Raw genomic sequence first — 18,364 nt, 5'->3', positions numbered from 1 at the left:
ATGACAGCAGCTGTAGTCAAACACATCTGGAAGACACCATGCTAGAAAAGGCTGGCCTCAGCCACGGCACACTTCATTGCACAAAGAAGCAGATTTATCATTCTGAGCACATTACGGGCCATAGGTATCTGGTACAAGGAATTTATCGGGAGCATAGCCATGGCCATCTGGTGCAGCAAAAACAAGTCTAGTGACACCTTAAGGACTAACCAGTTTCATTTGCCACCTGCACAGCCTTGGACAAGCTGCATAGTCCCTGAGTGCCACTAGAAAGGTGACTTATATTCATCTTTCCAGGATTTTCTAGGGAAAAATACTCAGAAGTGATTTACGGATCCCTAACTGACTTGACAGAACATAAATAATAATGATCATGATGGTAATGATCATAACTAGCTTATGCCAGATAACTATGTCTGTCTTTAACATGCCAGTAGACCTTTCATTTTTGGTACAAGAAATGGACTTCATACTAGGAATCAGAAATGCATGGAAGAGTGTCAGCATTTCCGACTCCATTTAAATTATTCCATGTATGCAACAAAACCTTTGTTTAATGGTCAGTACTGAGGATGACCAATCACTTATGGATGAACACATACATGAATCAAATCATTTTACATAAACCAAGTGGCAGCAATAGGCCAGGAACATTTGCATTACGTTTCTGTGGTCAGATCATCATGGCTTAGCACAAGAATCAGCACAACTACTCAGAAGAAGAATTGTGCTCAGCCAGTACATATGCCTCCTGCAAAACATCAGCATCTATAGCTGGTTATTATATTGTTAATTGTTGAAAACCAATTTCATGTACAAGCTGCATTTGGGTACTTACTGGAAACTTCTCCTTTGCCTAAAAGTGGAGATATCAAACTGCATGTAGTGCAACGCACACAACCAACTCTCCAATACTGATTAAGATGCAAGGTGGATAAAAACCAATGATTTTTTTAAAAAGCAAGTCAATTTAAATTGCAAATTGAATCATGATTTAAATTTTAAAAATGATTTTCAATAATTTAAATGGTCAAAAATCCAATGTTTTATTTAAATAATTATTTAAAAATTTGATTTAAATCAAATCCACTCAGTTAAGAAGTGTAGTTAATAACTGTAACAGCAGCAGCAGCAGCAACCAATTTAATCCTCTCCTGTGCTCCAAACTAGGAGAACAAGCAACTGTTTGATTAAGATTAATTTTGCTTTTTGATTAGTTCTATTTTAAGTCTGTGTACCTCTCTCAGCTGGCTGACTTTTATTACATTTTTGGAATGTTATTGTCATTTAATGCTATTTACTTTAAATTCTCATGTTTATCATGATGCCTTTGTGAAATTTTATTATTGTTGTTCTGTTCCTTTCATCTTGCTCTGTTACCTGCCCAGAGCAATGGCTTTGCTGCTAATAGGGCAGGATACAAATGTAAATAAATAAATAAACAAACAAACTGTTGGCACCTCCTGTGACTATACAGTACAAGCACAGTATGGGATACTGAGCACAAAATTTGGCCTCTTGAGGGGAAATCCTATTAAAAACTAATTTTTAATATGCATTACGGAATGATAAGTGTTTGTGTCATAGCTGGTAAAGTTAGAGAAGCGGCATTCGGTGACCTTATGCCACTAAATAACAACTGCAGGGGGAGCATGCATAACAGTCAGAGCGAACAGTTGCTTTAATTCCCCACTTGTGGGCCTCACTTGAAGGTACCCAGTTGGCTACTGCAGGAAGCTGAATGCTGCACTAAATGGATTTTTCTCTCTCTTTCATCTATCAGGTCTGTTCTTATGTTAATAATCATAAATCTACTCTGTTCTGCACTGGCCAGACCATGTTCCGTTCTGGGTACGACATTTTAAGAACGACACTGACAAACAGGAGTCCATCCATGTGAGGCCAAGCAACATGAATAAGGAAGATTAAAGCCATTGGGAAATGTTCCAGAGAACTTGATACATTTTGCCTGGTGAAGAAAAGATAAAAGGAAGGCATAATAGAACTCCATATACGAGGATGAATTAGATCAGGACGACAACTTTGTCTGGTCTTTTTTTTTTCCTCCCAGAATCCCATGTTCCACCAGCCATGGTCAGACGAAAAACAACAGATCAACAAAGCAGAACTACATTATAGATACAGTGCTTCTGAAAACATGGTCAATCAAGTAAAAAATCCCTGCAGGGTAGGCATCTTTATCGGATCTAAGGGACAATTCTGCCCCCTACCCTGATCAGTCAAATTTCAGTAGCATAGTGAGAAATGCCACGAAAACAATCAGAAAATGTTTCTTCTTATGGTATCTGTTATTCAGTTTGCCACCAACATTTCACAGCAGAACACAAAAAGACACATAAGGAGTTTTAGATTTGTCTTAATGGTATTTTCTGCATTTGTTGCCAAAGTCTGGTAACATTATTTAGCACTAACGTTTAAAGTTTACCTGGGAATGCCAGAAACACAGCCTCAGGAGATCTGCATATGAGCTATTACTGATCTACCGGAAATTGCCCAGAGATCAGTAGCATATCCCAATTAACAATCTTGCCCATCCCTTCCCACTCTAAAATACCAAACTGCCCAGAGTAGATGAGCGGGATAGAAATCTAATAAATAAATAAATAAATAAAATTAAAAGCCACAATATGAAGATCAGGATTTCCCCAATGTCATTTTCATTTCTCACATCCCCAGACTAGCCGAATAAATGACGTAAAGTAAAAGAGGCCTGGTAAAATAATCTAGTAGCCTGTTGTTGTTTAGTCATTTAGTCGTGTCTGACTCTTTGTGACCCCATGGACCAGAGCACGCCAGGCCCTCCTGTCTTTCATTGCCTCCCAGAGTTTGGTCAAATTCATGTTGGTTGCTTTGATGACACTGTCCAACCATCTCATCCTCTGTCGTCCCCTTCTCCTCCTGCCCTCACACTTTCCCAACATCAGGGTCTTTTCCAGGGAGTCTCCTCTTCTCATAAGATGGCAAACGTACTGGAGCCTCAGCTTCAGGATCTGTCCTTCCAGTGAGCACTCAGGGTTGATTTCTTTCAGAATGGATAGGTTTGTTCTCCTTGCAGTCCAGGGGACTCTCAAGAGTCTCCTCCAACACCACAATTCAAAAGCATCAATTCTTCGGCAGTCAGCTTCCTTTATGGTCCAGCTCTTACTTCCATGCATCATGACAGGAAAAACCATAACTTTGACTATTCAGACTTTTTGTTGGCAAGGTGATGTCTCTGCTTTTCAAGATGTCATCACTTTCCTCCCAAGAAGCAGGCGTCTTTTAATTTCGTGGCTGCTGTCACCATCTGCTGTGATCATGGAGCCCAAGAAAGTAAAATCTGTCACTACCTCCATATCTTCCTCTTCTATTTGCCAGGAGGTGATGGGACCAGTGGCCATGATCTTAGTTTTTTTGATGTTGAGCTTCAGACCGTTTTTTGCACTCTCCTCTTTCACCCTCATTACAAGGTTCCTTAGTTCCTCCTCACTTTCTGCCATCAGAGTGGTATCATCTGCATATTGGAGGTTGTTGATATTTCTTCCGGCAATCTTAATTCCGGTTTGGGATTCCTCCAGTCCAGCCTTTTGCAGGATATACTCTGCATATAAGTTAAATAAGCTGGGGGACAATATACAGCCTTGTTGTACTCCTTTCCCAATTTTGAACCAATCAATTGTTCCATATCCAGTTCTAACTGTTGCTTCCTGTCCTACGTATAGGTTTCTCGGGAGATAGATAAGGTGGTCAGGCACTCCCATTTCTTTAAGGACTTGCCATAGTTTGCTGTGGTCCACACAGTCAAAGGCTCTTGCATAGTCAATGAAGCAGAAGTTTTTCTGGAACTCTCTGGCTTTCTCCATAATCCAGCACATGTTAGCAATTTGCTCTCTAGTTCCTCTGCCCCTTTGGAATCCAGCTTGTACTTCTGGGAGTTCTCAGTCCAAATACTGCTGAAGCGTACCTTGTAGGATTTTGAGCATAACCTTGCTAGCGTGTGAAATGAGTGCAATTGTACAGTAGTTGGAGCATTCTTTGGCACTGCCCTTCTTTAGGACTGGGATGTAGACTGATCTTTTCCAATCCTCTGGCCACTGTTGAGTTTTCCAAACTTGCTGGCATATTGAGTGTAGCACCTTAACAGCGTTATCTTTGAAGATTTTAAATAGTTTGACTGGAATGCCATCACCTCCCCTGGCCTTGTTGTTAGCCAAGCTTTCTAAGGCCCACTTGACTTCACTCGCCAGGATGTCTGGCTCAAGGTCAGCAACCACACTATCTGGGTTGTCCAGGATATCCAAATCTTTCTGGTGTAATTCCTCTTTGTATTCTTGCCACCTCTTCTTGATGTCTTCCGCTTCTGTGAGGTCACTCCCATTTTTGTCCTTTATCCTGTTCATCAATCTAGTAGCCTACCTGAAGTCATATGAACTGATCTAATTTTATATACAGTGGTGCCTTGCTTAACGAGCGCCCCGTTTAACGATGAATTCGCATAGCGATGAGGTTTTTGCGATCACAAAAGCGATTGCACTGCGATGTTTTATATGGCAAAACATCGCTTTGCGATGATTGGTAAGCGTTTCGCTTACCAATTATTACATAACGATGTTTTAAAAACAGCTGATCGGTGGTTCCAAAATGGCCGCCGGGAAAAAAATGGCCGCCCGCAGTGTTTTCGCGCCCTTTCCTTGCTTACTGGGCAGCGAAAATGGCAGCCAGATAGATGATTTCCACATAGCGGTGAGGTTTCCCCCCATAGGAACGCATTAAACGTGTTTTAATGAATTCCTATGCGGTTTTCCCCCCGCATAGCGACGAATCCGGATAGCGACGATTTTTTCGGCACAGATTATCGTCGCTATGCGGGGCACCACTGTAAGGTAGCTTAAAAAGGAGCAAACAGTAATTTAAGATGTAGAAACCTATACAAACAGCTAAAAACAAGAATAATGAATATATGCTAATGTGACTCCCTCTAATTTTTGTGAATATGTCCAGAGAAAAATACAAGGTTCTTTCCACGAAACAATAGGACACAGCAACTATCTGATGTGCTGACAAAATTTGGAACACAACATAAAAACCTGAAAGTGATCTGCTTGTCTGGAATGAAGCCAGTCTGAAAATTACCAATTAAAGAGTTGCTTCCATACTAAAAAACAGAGAGGAACAAAAAGCATGAGGGAACAGGAAAAATCATTTGCAAACTAATGAAATAACCAGTCTTGTGCATATAATCATATGGATTCAAATGCTCCTCTGCTTTTCAACAAAAGATGAAAGAAATTTGGTTTTATTTAAAATAATAATTTTACTTTTTACATTCAGTAAAATGTTGCTGCAAAACATATTATCTAACGACACCAGATGAAAACGGTCACATAATGAAACTCTGTAGGTAGAATCTTTAGATCCTAACTGGATTGCAGGCTGTTTCCTTGTTTTTAAGAAACTGCTTGCAGTCGTTAGGAGCTGATACAGTCACAGCAAAAGGACTTTTCTGTGCTCTGAGAAATTGGATGAGTAAAGCAATCCCCAAACAATGCTAAGTGGAACTTAGCCCTCAGAAAGCTCCAGAGTTTTGTGAGGCTGGGAACTTCACAACATAATCCTGCTGAGACTTGTATCTATTAAATGGACTGGAAGCCTCCTTGCCTGGCAGCACAGGAACCTGGACCACTAGATGCCAGTTTGCTAGGAGCAACAGACTTGCAGCCACCACACTGTTACTTGTACAACTGCCATAGCCAGAGAATTTTTCTTACAGCCGGCAATTACACATTCTTTCTAAAAGGGAGCTTCTTTTTGTCCTTCGCTGCATTCCTTTTCCTCTTCTTGCTCAAAAAGCTCTCCAGCTTCCCACTCTTCTTCAGTTCTTTGTACTTCTCAGCCAGTTCCCATTTTTGCTTATCAGCTACGGAGCACAAAGAGAAGAGGTGGTTGTTAGTCAAGCCAGAAAGGTTCACAATGGCAAGAGCACTTCCCGTTGCTTTCCCACTCCTCACTCTCTCCTATTAATGCACTCTTTCAATAAAGTCCCATAACAAAAGGTCCCGGGGATATCAGCAGATTTGACTGCATGCTCCGAAATTAAAGGGACAGGTCTTTTCACTTCGCAATGTCCCCTACTGTGAATAGTAACTTCATCCTTTAAGAACAACACAGGAAGGCTCCTTTCAATGGGGTGGTACCAGGATACCAAATATCAGGCAAGCAAACAAGTACAGAGAAACCACTCCTTTACTCTACAGAAGTGTACCATATAGAAAATAAAGAAGGTCAAAGCAAGACTGTTGGGTGCCCAAAGTCACTTGAGAAAACCTGAGGCATAGCTACTGCTCTCCTTAGTCTACATAATGAATCCTTCCATCTGGTCTGTTCAAGTGTCATAGCAAGGCAGACCCTGGAACCCAACTGCTCTGATGTCCAGTACTACAAGATTTTACGAACAATGAAGTAACCTGTTACCTATTACTTCAGTGGAACAATAAGGACATAACAATGCTATCTTCACAAACAAACAAAAATTACCCCAGCCCACAGCAAAGCATAACGGTCTTACAGTGGTGTCTCGCTTAATGATTTTAATTGGTTCCGAAAAAAACATCACTATGGGAAAACATCGCTAAGCAAAATGCGTTTTCCCATAGAGATGCATTGAAAACCGGATAATCCGTTCCAATGGGAACGGATTGCCGTCCTTAAGTGAAAATTGCCACAGGAAACATCGCTAGCAAAACGCAGTTCCCCCATTTCAACGGGGGAGAAAAAAATCACCAAAAATTCAAAAAGAGTCAGAACGAAGCCAAATTTGGTTAACAAAGGGTTTATTAAGTGCACTAACAATTTAAAGCACTCTAAACCCTTTTAAAACAATTTAACACCTTTTAAAAATAGTGAAAACAGAGCTGTCAAAAACATCGCTAAGCGAAACAGGAGGACCTAAACTGTCATCGCTAAGCGAAGCAAGGTCCCAAACATCGCTATGTGAAATTCCCCCATTGGAAACATCGCTAAACGGAGCGCAAGATTGCTCCTAAAACCTCATCACTAAGCGAATACATCGTTAAACGAGGCAATCGCTAAGTGAGGCACCACTGTACTTTTCTTTTTTTGGCATTTATGTATTCACTGAAATACTGACTGCCCTATTTGAAAATATCTACCAACACCAATATGTTACTTTGTTGAAGCAATAAAGCACCAGTCAGTACCCACTGAGGGTTATCCACCCAGGTCTTCTATCCGACAATGTAAACTAATGCGATGTTGGTAACATGCAATGATCAAAACCCCAACAGTGAGTTGCTGCCTGGCTGTCCATAGCTGCAACTTACATTTCTTTAAGTAGAAGGGCTTCTTTCCTTGCTTGGCCAATTCCCGTTGCTGCCTCTTGAAGGCAAGGTCCTTTTCTCTCTCTTTCTGGCATTTCCTCTGTGAATCCTCCTGCTGTGTCTTAGAAGCAAAGACAGGCAAGTTGCAAACATACCAGAACAGACCAATATTACACATTCTCTTCCTTCCCACCTCATTTCTCTCACTGAAGCTTTCTGCTTGATGGCTGTTCTAACCTTTGGCTTCCCTATCTTCCACACCACAAAGATAGGGAAATAATGGTTGTTGTGGGTTTTTCGGACTCTTTGGCCGTGTTCTGAAGGTTGTTCTTCCTAACGTTTCGCTGTTTTCTGTGGCCAGCATCTTCAGAAGACAGCACTCTAGGGAAATAAGCTGATTCAATTTAATTACCAACTCACCATTCGCTTAAGAAGCTGTTCCAACTTATTTTTCTGGTCTGTATTTCGACTTTTCTTCAGTTGCTTCTGAACTATCTGCAGGAAGATAGAGTAAGGTACTAACTCACTCTCCAGGGACATCAGCTTTCAAACCTGGGACTCAAGATACTCAGAAACAGGTTATTTGCAGCATTACCTCTTTCTCTTTCTTCCTGATGTCATTCAAGAAACCATAGGTCTTCTCAAACACTTCTGGCTTATATTCCCCAGATAGGTCATCGAAGCGTGGGTCTCGAGGCACCTGTGGAGCATGAAAAGGAAGTAAACATAAACAACTGAGTGGCAACAGAAGCAGCTTCTTCCATCTAGGAATCTAGGGCACCCACCTTTTATAAGCAAGAGTAACTGAATCCATACCATTGTAGTCACACTACCTGGTATTTTCCCCATCTCATCTCCAGCAGCACTGCACTCTGCAGAGCTTCCTAAGTAAGCCCACTTTTCCAGCGTCACACAACATCTATCCGATTCTTTCCTTCCAAGCACATTTCCACATCTTACTCCTCCAAATTATTCAATTTTCTATCTTTGCTCGCGGATCCAAGAGTACTTACCTTCTTTTTAACTGGGACTACTTGTCGCAGAAAGGAGACTGGCATCTTGGCTGAAATTTCCAAAGGCCTGTAAGACAGGGGGAAAAACACTCTTGGATAGTGTAGATGGGGAAATTTGTGCTATTGGGTGGCTTGATTCCCTTGAGCTATCTCACAAAATGCGAGAGTCACATGAATGAGATCATGGGAGATTTACTTCCATTTTGCCATCTTTGCCTTTATTCAAAATACTGCTCAGATTCCTAGAGGACCATGAATGCCACAGGATATTTGCACAAAGAAACTCAATTCTCCATGTATCTTCTTTAGCACTAGCACTATCCCAACACTTAAAGACCTATCCTTTTTTGTTCCTGCCCACCTACAGATGTAATATATTCCTTGTACCTGTAAGTACATTGTGGGGAAGAGGGATAAAAATGAGTCACCTCAGCCCATCAATGATGGTTTCTGAGTTCCCATGTTTTCCTAGGGTCTCAAAAAAAAAAACATGGCCTCTAAGCAACACACACTGATAACTCTCCTAAGAGAAATGTTAAGAATTACAGAGTTTAGAATTACAGAGAGGAAAGGGGTCCCAATAAGTCATATTAGCGGGAAAAACACATCTCATAACAATGATAAATGTCGACAGCATAGCAATATTTGAACAATTTATTGTTTTTAGCTATTTTTTTAAAAAAATTGGTAAGACACCTTGGATCCTTTTATGGGGAAAAGAGGGGTGAAACTATTATAAATAAATAAATGCACACAAGGTAATTTAATGGGCCATTCCTCCTCCCTTAATAGGAAGATATCCTGTATCTCCTACTAAGAGTTCACCTGGAGAAAAGCAACCAACAGTTGCTTGCTTCTCTTCAGATCAATGCTTGGCTAATCAGCTATCTTGGGATCTACACCCATCCATAGTTCTCTGCTGCCAACATTAACAAGCATGCAGACAAAGCCCTAAGCAGTCTCCGTTTGGGGAATGAAAGAAGTTGAGAGATAGCTTCAATTATTTTTTCTACAGGAGGTCTTTACCTTTTGCAGCCTCCTTTTGGACTTAAGGATGCAAAACAATGTCAATGAAGTCAAGATTCTTGAGCTAGCTATTCATTTTGCACTCACTGTGAGACAAAAGTATACCTCCCGTGGAATTTTGCATATTGAGAATCTTGTGGTACATTTTAGAGAAATAAAAATAAACTCATGCATACACTGAAAATAATCCAAATGGTTAAAGACGTATACCGCTGAAAAGTACAAGCACACTTTAGTCAATGAGGAAATACCTGCAAAAATGCATGGACTGAGAAAAATAAGAAATGAAAACAAATTCTTACAATCTGATAGGAAGAAAGGAAAGGACAATGCATTCAAGGAAATGCAACAGAATTAGGACTGAGAGTTTTACACATTACTGCATGGAACTTGCCCTCTCCACTATTCATCCATCCATTTATTAAATTTATACCTTGCCTTTCTCTCAATAAGGGACTCAAGGCAGATTACAAAATTTTAAAAAGACAATGGTCCAGACAGTCAAAATACAAAAAATTACGATATTAATTTTTATTTATTTATTTATTTATTGCATTTATACCCCACCTATCTAGTCATTTCGACCACTCTAGGCGGCTTACAACAAAGCATATTATGTAATAAAATTATTGAATAAAGCAATTTAAAAGCACATAAAAAGATGAAAGGAATGGCACCCCAACCAACCCATCTGTAAAATGCTTCCTTGGCTATCAGTTGCTTATTATGCCTGCTGGCACATTAATTTTAACTGTGCAAATGCAATTCTTGGCCACTACCAAGACCTGGACATCCAAGTCTTGTCTGAATTAAGTTTCAGTTTATTTGGCCTCATCCCATCCATTATTGACATGAAACATCTGTTAAGAATCAAAACAGCTGTTCGGATTTGGGAGGAAATGAAGTAGGGTGTCATCAGCATACTAGTGATGCTGAACACCTTAAACACTTGAGACAGCTCTGCTGGACACTTCTGTGCAGAGGCAGTGGTGGCAGAGAAGAATTTTACTACCATCCCTGCCAAAGAGTCAGCCTTCCAACTGATTCTAACCAGCTTCTGATTAGACCCACTCTGAGTTTTCTGCCAGCATTGCTCTGGTCTCCATGCCACTCGTTTCATCACTATCAGCTCCACAATAAATTATGTTTTATTGGTTTGGTTCCCCCAATCTGTGGGAACGCAAGGGGATAAACCACACTGTTGTTTTGGCTTCTAGTGCATCCACATACTCATCAGTTACTTTGCTAACATGCAGATGACAGTGAATAAATATAGAAACTAAAGGAAGTATTTTAATTCCATTGGTGCAGATGGATTCTGATAGAATGGCTGTCCTGTGTGATTGCAATCTGTAAAGCAAATTAATTAGTATCTTCATGTGTATAACAGGAAAAAGATGGCTAATAAAAAAGGCTTCCAGACTATGTGCATCTAATTAAGTCTTTCATCATGCTGCCCCTTCTCCATCTGCATTCATTACCTTTTAGGAAGGCTTTGCTCCTCTTAGAATTGGAGGCAAAAAACTGCAACTCATTAAAACTACAATACTCTGACTAAAGGTGATGGATTAAAGTTTTTTATATATATAAAAATAATATGATCAAATTTTGCAGAAAAGATTTTTTGTTGAAAAGCTGCTCCTTAATCTTCACTTGCATATTACAGTTTATTAATGATGCTTCTTTGCTTACATTATGTGGCAGCCAAACTGCTAACTGGGGCTGGTCACAGAGATCACATCACACCTTGTTACAGCAGCTCCACTGGCTGCCAATCCAGTTCCGGCCACAATCAAAGTGCTGGTTCTAACCCATAAAGCTCTAAATGTCTTGGTCCCAAGCTATCTCAAGAACTACCTCTCCCTTTATGAGCCTGCCCAGGTGTTAAGATTATCAGGAGAGGCTTTTCTATCAGCCCCATAGCACCTTCATAGTTGCATTTGGTGGGGACACAGGAGAGGACCTTCTCTGTTGCTGCTCTCAGACGTTGGCACCCACAGAAAGCCAGGCTGGCACCATCATTACTGTCCTTCTGTAAGCAGGTGGAGGCCTTTCTCTGCAAGCATTTCCCTTAGTGATGCCTGAGTAGGGTTAGTTTAATGTACTGCTGTACTTTACTGCTTTGAATATGTTTTGGTGTTGCCTTTGTTTACCATTTTTAGTGTTATATTTGTTTGATCCTTTCAGTATTGTACACTCACTGTTACTAGCTTTACATACTGTATTTTAATCATGTAAGCAACCTTGGTTTTTTTCTAAGGAGAAAGGCAGGGAAATGAATAAATAAAATAAATAATTATTTAAAACATTACCCAACAGAGATTATTTTAAGACTCCTACAATACAAGCTGCATATTTCCATCTCAAAACCTAAAGGCAGGTAAATCACATATTTAGGATGGAAAATCCTTAGACTAATGGGGGAAGACATCTGCATAATTCTGAAATTGACCCACTTCAAGGTGCTTCGGATATTTAGAATCAGAGTTCCCCCAACCTCTGGAATGCACGCCTACTGGAGTTGGGACTGGTCTCCACTATTTAATTTTCTTACATTATTGTATTTTTTAAATTTGGTGACATTGACTTGCTGAATTTCATTAAGACAGTACAGAAATACCATAATTATTCAGAAGCTTTTAATATCAGGGCTTGATTTAACAACTGCAAGTACACACTGAAGGATAGGGAAACCACTAGACCAGAGTATGCAATGCCAGAGGATCTGGAAACCTAGCATCTACCAAGAGTCACATCAGCTCCCAAAAGGTGAAAAAATAGCTGTGCCCAAAGTTATGAACCCTGGAGGCTTATAGGAATGGGGGGCTCAGAGAAGCACAGAAGCTGAAAAAATAGCTGTGAGTCTACATACAACACTCTGGCTATATTTAGACCACCCCGATCTAGGCAGTGGTAAACTCTAGGATTGGGTGCTACATTGTATTGTGTCTGGGGCTTCCTTTGAAAAATAGTTGAAAACTGTGACAAGACTGTTTATTAATGAGAAATTATTGAGATTAATAAGTAAGATCCATATTATCTATCAGTTTCTAGGGCCACTGGGAAAAAATGGAATTACCCTTCCATTTTCAAAGAAATACTCTTCCCCCTTGTGAGATTTTTGGACTGCTGAATATCAAAAGAGAAGAGTCCTGTTTTGAACTCCTCTCTAGCCAGGTCAAGGGGAAGAGTCTGGGGGCAGTGCCTTCATTTTATGGGATGCCTTCCCAGTCATGTTTAAAGTACTTCTTCGCTGGAGGATTCTGACAACCAAAAAAGTTAACTCTTCCAAGTTCTACCCCAAATGCCAAGATTTATTTAATTATCTGAAGAAAAATGTAAGAACTCCTCTCTCTTAGAAAGAATAATCTGTAATCTGATGTTAAAAAACGTAAGCATGGTTTAGTATTGTTTATAAATGTAGAAAGCCCATGCTTATAAACTGTAGAAAGCCTACAAATACAAACTTTAGCAAAGTCTGCATTTGTGTGCTTTCTCTAGTTTATAAAGTTATACAATGCTTTCTATACAAAAAGTGAGAGATAAACAGGGGCTGAAGGAAACCAAATACCACTCTTGGCTTACAGAAGGCGGATTTTCCTTCTAATCTCTTTGTGCCTTTTAATTGTTTTAACTGCTTTGGGTTTATTAGTGGAAAAACAACATATAAAAGACAAAACTAATTAAGTACTACAGTAAAGTGGTGCAAAGCAAACATTCAGATAATGTATCTAGTTTAGCCTTTTTTACCTACTACTAACTACCTCTCTTCAATATTACATCTTATTATAAAACACTATCATTAGCCATATTCAGACATTAGAACAAACACAGAGGGGGAAGAACAAAACTGCTGTATATATTTTTGTCACTCACTGCATATGGAAGACAACTTTTGCAAAGAGAAATTGTAAATCCAGGGTTTATGGATAAAAGATGCTCTCTATTTCAGAAAGCTACTCTCCAGACAGAAACGGAAATCCCTAAGGGGATTAGCATGATCTTTATATTAGGTTTTTTACTTCCTGATCTGTTATATAATATCTGAAAGGTTTCATCTTTCAAATGGTCTCGAATGCCCACCAACCAATTATTTCACTGTACATGTTGGAACACCTGTCCCCTCCTCGTGGTCCTGTCTATGGGCCACACCTGGGGAGTCATGGTCTGAGCAAGTGTCTTCTTGAGTATGGCATCCTCTGGTTTTATTTATTTATTTTTTACAAATGCTATGCCACGTTGCAAGGCAAAGCTTGCTTCTGGAATCTTCCACCATTCAGCTTCTCTGGTTATTTAAGGTGTTTGGGTCCTTTAGATAAGTGCATAAAGCACTTATCTGGCTATTGGTTGAAAGAGGAACCAGCCAACTGAGGATTTAAATTACATAGTTTTGTTGGCATTTGTATTTTTGTTTTTTTCAAATTTGTATCTGTAAACTGTTCATGATTTCTTGTGAACAGTTTACAATATATAAACTTAAAGAATCAAGGGACTTAATACTTAGGATTAATGATTTTTTTTTTTAAAGAAGAGTATTTATTTTCCCACTGTGGGCTGGAAAATCAGTTTGAGATACAGTTAAGATATAAAAGTCTTTTTTTCTTTTTCTGAATTCCACACTGAATTCCACTAATTCAACTTTAACAAAAGGACTACTCAAAATTGTTATTCTAGTTAATCAATAGCTCAGTGGTTCAGGCATCTGGATGCAGAGCAAGAGGTTGGGAGTTCAATTCTCCATTCTATCTCCTTGACAGGGTGGACTTGATGACCCATAAATTCCTTCCAGCTCTGCAGTTCTTAGAAGAAGATGATGATGATTAATCAAATCACTGACAAGAACTTGTAGATTGAAGCCTGAAATTGAACTACATAAAGGAGTAAAGTGCTGTATCTGTTAACTCACTAGGTATGTGCGTACAGCATAAACCCTACTTCTAGACCAGCCTTTGAAATATTATCAACACTCACATGGAAATGCTTCACTCTTTCTCCAACATACTGGTCTACTAGAGTCATCATGTCATCCTTTTGATCTCTTTCACTCTCTTGATGGGACCCCAACAATGTTTACTTTTAAAATTTTAAAGATATTATATAAATCCTTCAGCAGTGTGATGATATGATACCCCTATTCCATTTGGCAGTACCTTTAAAAAACACAATTCTCTCTTTGAACAAATTATAGCTTTGTTTTGTAATCTCTCAGAACAACAAAAAAGGGAAGAAACAGAAAGAGATGGCTCTGTTAAAACCTAGCCTGGCAGAACTGAGGATGAAGATTTAGAAACAAACACAGTTATGAGGGATGAAGTCAACTGTTGTGATTAACTGTCATGAGCACGTTTTGACTTCTTGACTGACAGCCAGTGAGATGTCAGATGGCGTTTATGGGGGGCTTTATTAAATAGCTTAAGACAGCACCTGAAAGAACCGTCGTAACAGTCATAACAGTTTATCTGTGATGGATGACATGATAACCACGTGAGGTTACAGTATTTGGAAGCTGAGTCACGGCAACTGGACTTCTTTTCAGGTTGAAAGACTCAGTAAATGTGCAGAGCTGCAGGGAGGTGACTGAGGAGGAATTAGGATGCTCTGTCTGCATTTCTGTCTCCTCTACTATCTAAATTAATCAAAATACCACTGACATTTACAAACCATACTGAAGAGTGAGAAACTATGAACAGAAGTCATAACAGTTATGTGAAATCTTACTGGCAGAACTACTAGTTCCTGATCCAAAGACAAATCCAATGACAAAACCTGTTGTGTTTACATCCCTTGGGGAATAGTAAAAGGACACTATTTTCTTGCTGTTGCCAAGAATCCAGTTCCCTACTCTGTTCTTCTGCTATATTATAAGACAAAAAAATAGGATCCTGCTTCCTACAGAGGGGAGTGGAGGAGCACAGGGAATCCACCACAGTCATGTGGGAGCAGGCCTAGGCATTCCAGATCCCCTCCCCAATGGAATTCTCATACTAGCCAGGCTCTGCATATTTCTTTACTTTCACTTCTATAACACAGTGAGTTGCAACTTGCATGTAGAAGACTTTATAAGTCCCACTCAATTCATTTAAATCAATCAAACAAAAAGCTATGCTGTGTTGTTCCTGAATCTAATTCCGTTCTAGAATGCAGCACTCAACAAAGCAGAATTTGGGGAATGCTCCCTTGAGGTCAATATGGTTCTTTAAAAAAAAGAAATGAGCAAACATTCACATACCCCACCAGATTTGGTTTCAGCTGCAGTGGAGTCTTTGTACAAAAGCATCTCTTCAAAGGCTTTGAAGAGTTAAAAATAGAAATAAGTAATCCATAACAGGAGAGGCATTTTCAGAAGCTTATGGCGTTCATTGCCTGGAAAACCCAGCAAGAGCCTCAGGTAGAAAGAAGGTGAACAGCAAAAGATATTAATTCAGCTGAGAGGAGAGATGTTTCTAGTCGAAAGCAGGAAACAGACAAGGGAGAACTGATGAAATGGAAGAGTAAATGTCTGCTCATATTACCTTGGGCATGACACTTATATGGATTGAAGCCATGCTTTAAGCTCTGCACTCATTCATTCCTAAGCAAGCTTACTTGGAGGTTAAGTCCAGTGGAGTTCAAAAACGATTATTTTCCAGTAGGGATCCACAAGATTTCAGATTTGACCAATGCTAACATGGTTTTTACTTTAGAGATAATCATCAGGAGAAGAATTTTTACCTATGTTTGCTTGGACACTGTCTCTTCTCTGCTATTTTTACATTTGACGATCTCTTCCCAGTAGCCATTTGATGATACACCTTGGTTCCAACTTGGTTTCTCAACTGCAGAAGCTCCTCAAAAGGCACTGAAGACAACTCTGTAGCAGAAAGGCAAAGAAAACACAACCACCCACCAATGCACATACATTAGTCTCTGAATAACCATAAACTTCCTTTGTCTCTTAGTGTAAATGACACATCAAACGCAGCACTATCTTCTGCTTTCAAACTGCTAAGGAAGCTGAACTGCTTCCCTGCTGTCTACTGACACAAAAACACACACCCCTGGCCTAGACAGCCATTGTAATACCCTTTCTTTCAACTTCTGACAGTAATTCCACATCCCTGCCCAAATCCATTCACGCAATCGCATGCAGTACCTTTCATCTCACGGTCTCTTCAAACAAGTACCAAGTTGTGCTGCTATTGAATGTGGTTGTGGCATGTATGCTGGGGCCACCACTGTGTCCACAGAATATGTGGGCTTTCTCAACCAACTGATGTCTTATCAGGAGCAAAAGATCCATGTGAAAGTCCTAAGCACACACCTCTAGCATTCCTATCACAGCTGTATTAGACAACACCATAAGGAAGCTGCTCCTAGTGAATGTGTTAAGGGGACACTTGTGTACTGGGATTCTGTAGCCTGACACAGGCTTTTCTCTGGCAGTCTCCTGATTACTCAGCTTCTGCCTCCCTCCCTGCTCATTTGCTTGGTACCATCATTACTATCTTTTAGTGCCTAGCTAGAAGTGCATAACTAAATGAAATAAGAACATTTCCATACCAGTCAAGCTTAATCAGTTTTGGCTTGTACATCAGTCAATAACATAAACAGAAAAAAATGTTGCTTAGTACATACAGTTTCCAAAAAATACGCTATTTAGTGCTTTTACATATGGCAGAAATAGTAGAAGAGGGACTCCAAGGTATTCTTTAGCAAATGTAATGGCAGGATGAGCACACCCCAAGTCAAAGAAAAATGGGATATATGACGCTCCACTGTGCCTCAAAGGAGAAGCCACTGGGATCACTGAACTTCTTGGTTGACTGGACATCATAGTCCATTTGAGCTCCTGGGTTGGGAGTTTAATTCCCTACTCATATCAAAAAAGCCAGCCAACATTGTTGACTTGGCAGTATATCATCAATTAGGGGGAAGATTTCTATGACATGTCATATTGTTTCTGCAACCTATGTTTGAGCTTATGGGTGGGTTTGAGTAATCTGTTGAGAAAGGCCAGATTTATTTCTTTATTTCTTTATTTCTTTATTTCTTTAACTTCTATACCACCATCTAGAACATGTCTACTCTGGGCAGTTTACATAAAACATAAAAAATAAACTAAAGGTAAAATCTGAATTAATTACAGAGTCCAAGATGGAAAAGGAAGAAGAGGAAAAAAGGAAAGAAATGGGCTAGATTATTCATAAACATGTTTGAACTTGCTTGTGGGTTCAAATGTAGGTTGCAGAGAGAATGTGAAATGTCACAGAAATTCTCCGCTTAATTCAACATCATCGTTCTGTGCCTGTTATACTGAAAATGTGTAACTGACTGCTTGACTCCAGAAACATCACAGCAACACGAATTTTCCTTATGCTTTATGATCCAAGGGGTTTCTCAGTCTTAATTTTCCACATTGCTACAGATTGCTTTGTAATACAGACAGTGCTCTGAGGATTCAGAAAAAGCCTCTCTAGCACCCCATCAACTTTATGATTTATGCCTAGAATACAGCTGTTTCTAAAGAGTGCCTTCCTTAGCACTTTCTGGCATGTAATTGCCTTTTTTACAAGGGTCCAAACCATCACAGCACCACCAACATACATGCTTTCTAGACGGAACGTGAACAAGTAAAATCAATCCTGAGGTTTTAAGACCTTTTGAGGAGGCCCTTCTCTCAGTCAAAGCACCTCCATTTTCCTTCATTTTCTGAGGATGCAAGAAAATGCATCTTTCCTCTTTCCTTCTGCTGTTAGGCAAAGACTTTCCTTCTTAAGCAGGCTTTCAAGTGATAAGTTGTTTTTTTAATGAATTAAAACATTTAAAAAATATTCCATAGAAAAAACTGATGGTGGTTTTTAATACTGTTATGTATTTTTTTAGCATTGTTCTTATGGGTTTTTTAACGGTGGTTATTGTATTGTGTTAATCAATCAATCCTTACCACAATGTGTGTGACACAGTGGGGCAGACAGCAAGAATTATGGCAAGTACAGGAGAGGCAAGTAA

The 18,364-nt window shown here is 39.6% G+C and overlaps 1 protein-coding gene across 1 annotated transcript; it reads right to left on the bottom strand.

The window, feature by feature from the left end:
• Positions 1-5,243: 5,243 nt before the first annotated feature.
• Positions 5,244-16,824, bottom strand: LOC144585747 (ribosomal RNA processing protein 36 homolog). The gene is made up of 6 exons (XM_078382896.1): positions 16,088-16,824; positions 8,351-8,417; positions 7,933-8,037; positions 7,758-7,832; positions 7,341-7,458; positions 5,244-5,917 (listed from the first exon to the last, which is right to left on the bottom strand). The coding sequence occupies exons 1-6, from the start codon at positions 16,270-16,272 to the stop codon at positions 5,778-5,780; spliced, it is 690 nt and encodes a 229-aa protein (XP_078239022.1). The 5' UTR covers positions 16,273-16,824; the 3' UTR covers positions 5,244-5,777.
• Between the last annotated feature and the right edge of the window lie 1,540 nt (positions 16,825-18,364).

Source organism: Pogona vitticeps, chromosome 1 (genome assembly GCF_051106095.1).
Source record: "Pogona vitticeps strain Pit_001003342236 chromosome 1, PviZW2.1, whole genome shotgun sequence".
NCBI lineage: Eukaryota > Metazoa > Chordata > Lepidosauria > Squamata > Agamidae > Pogona > Pogona vitticeps.
This window is presented reverse-complemented; position numbering and strand designations above follow the sequence as displayed.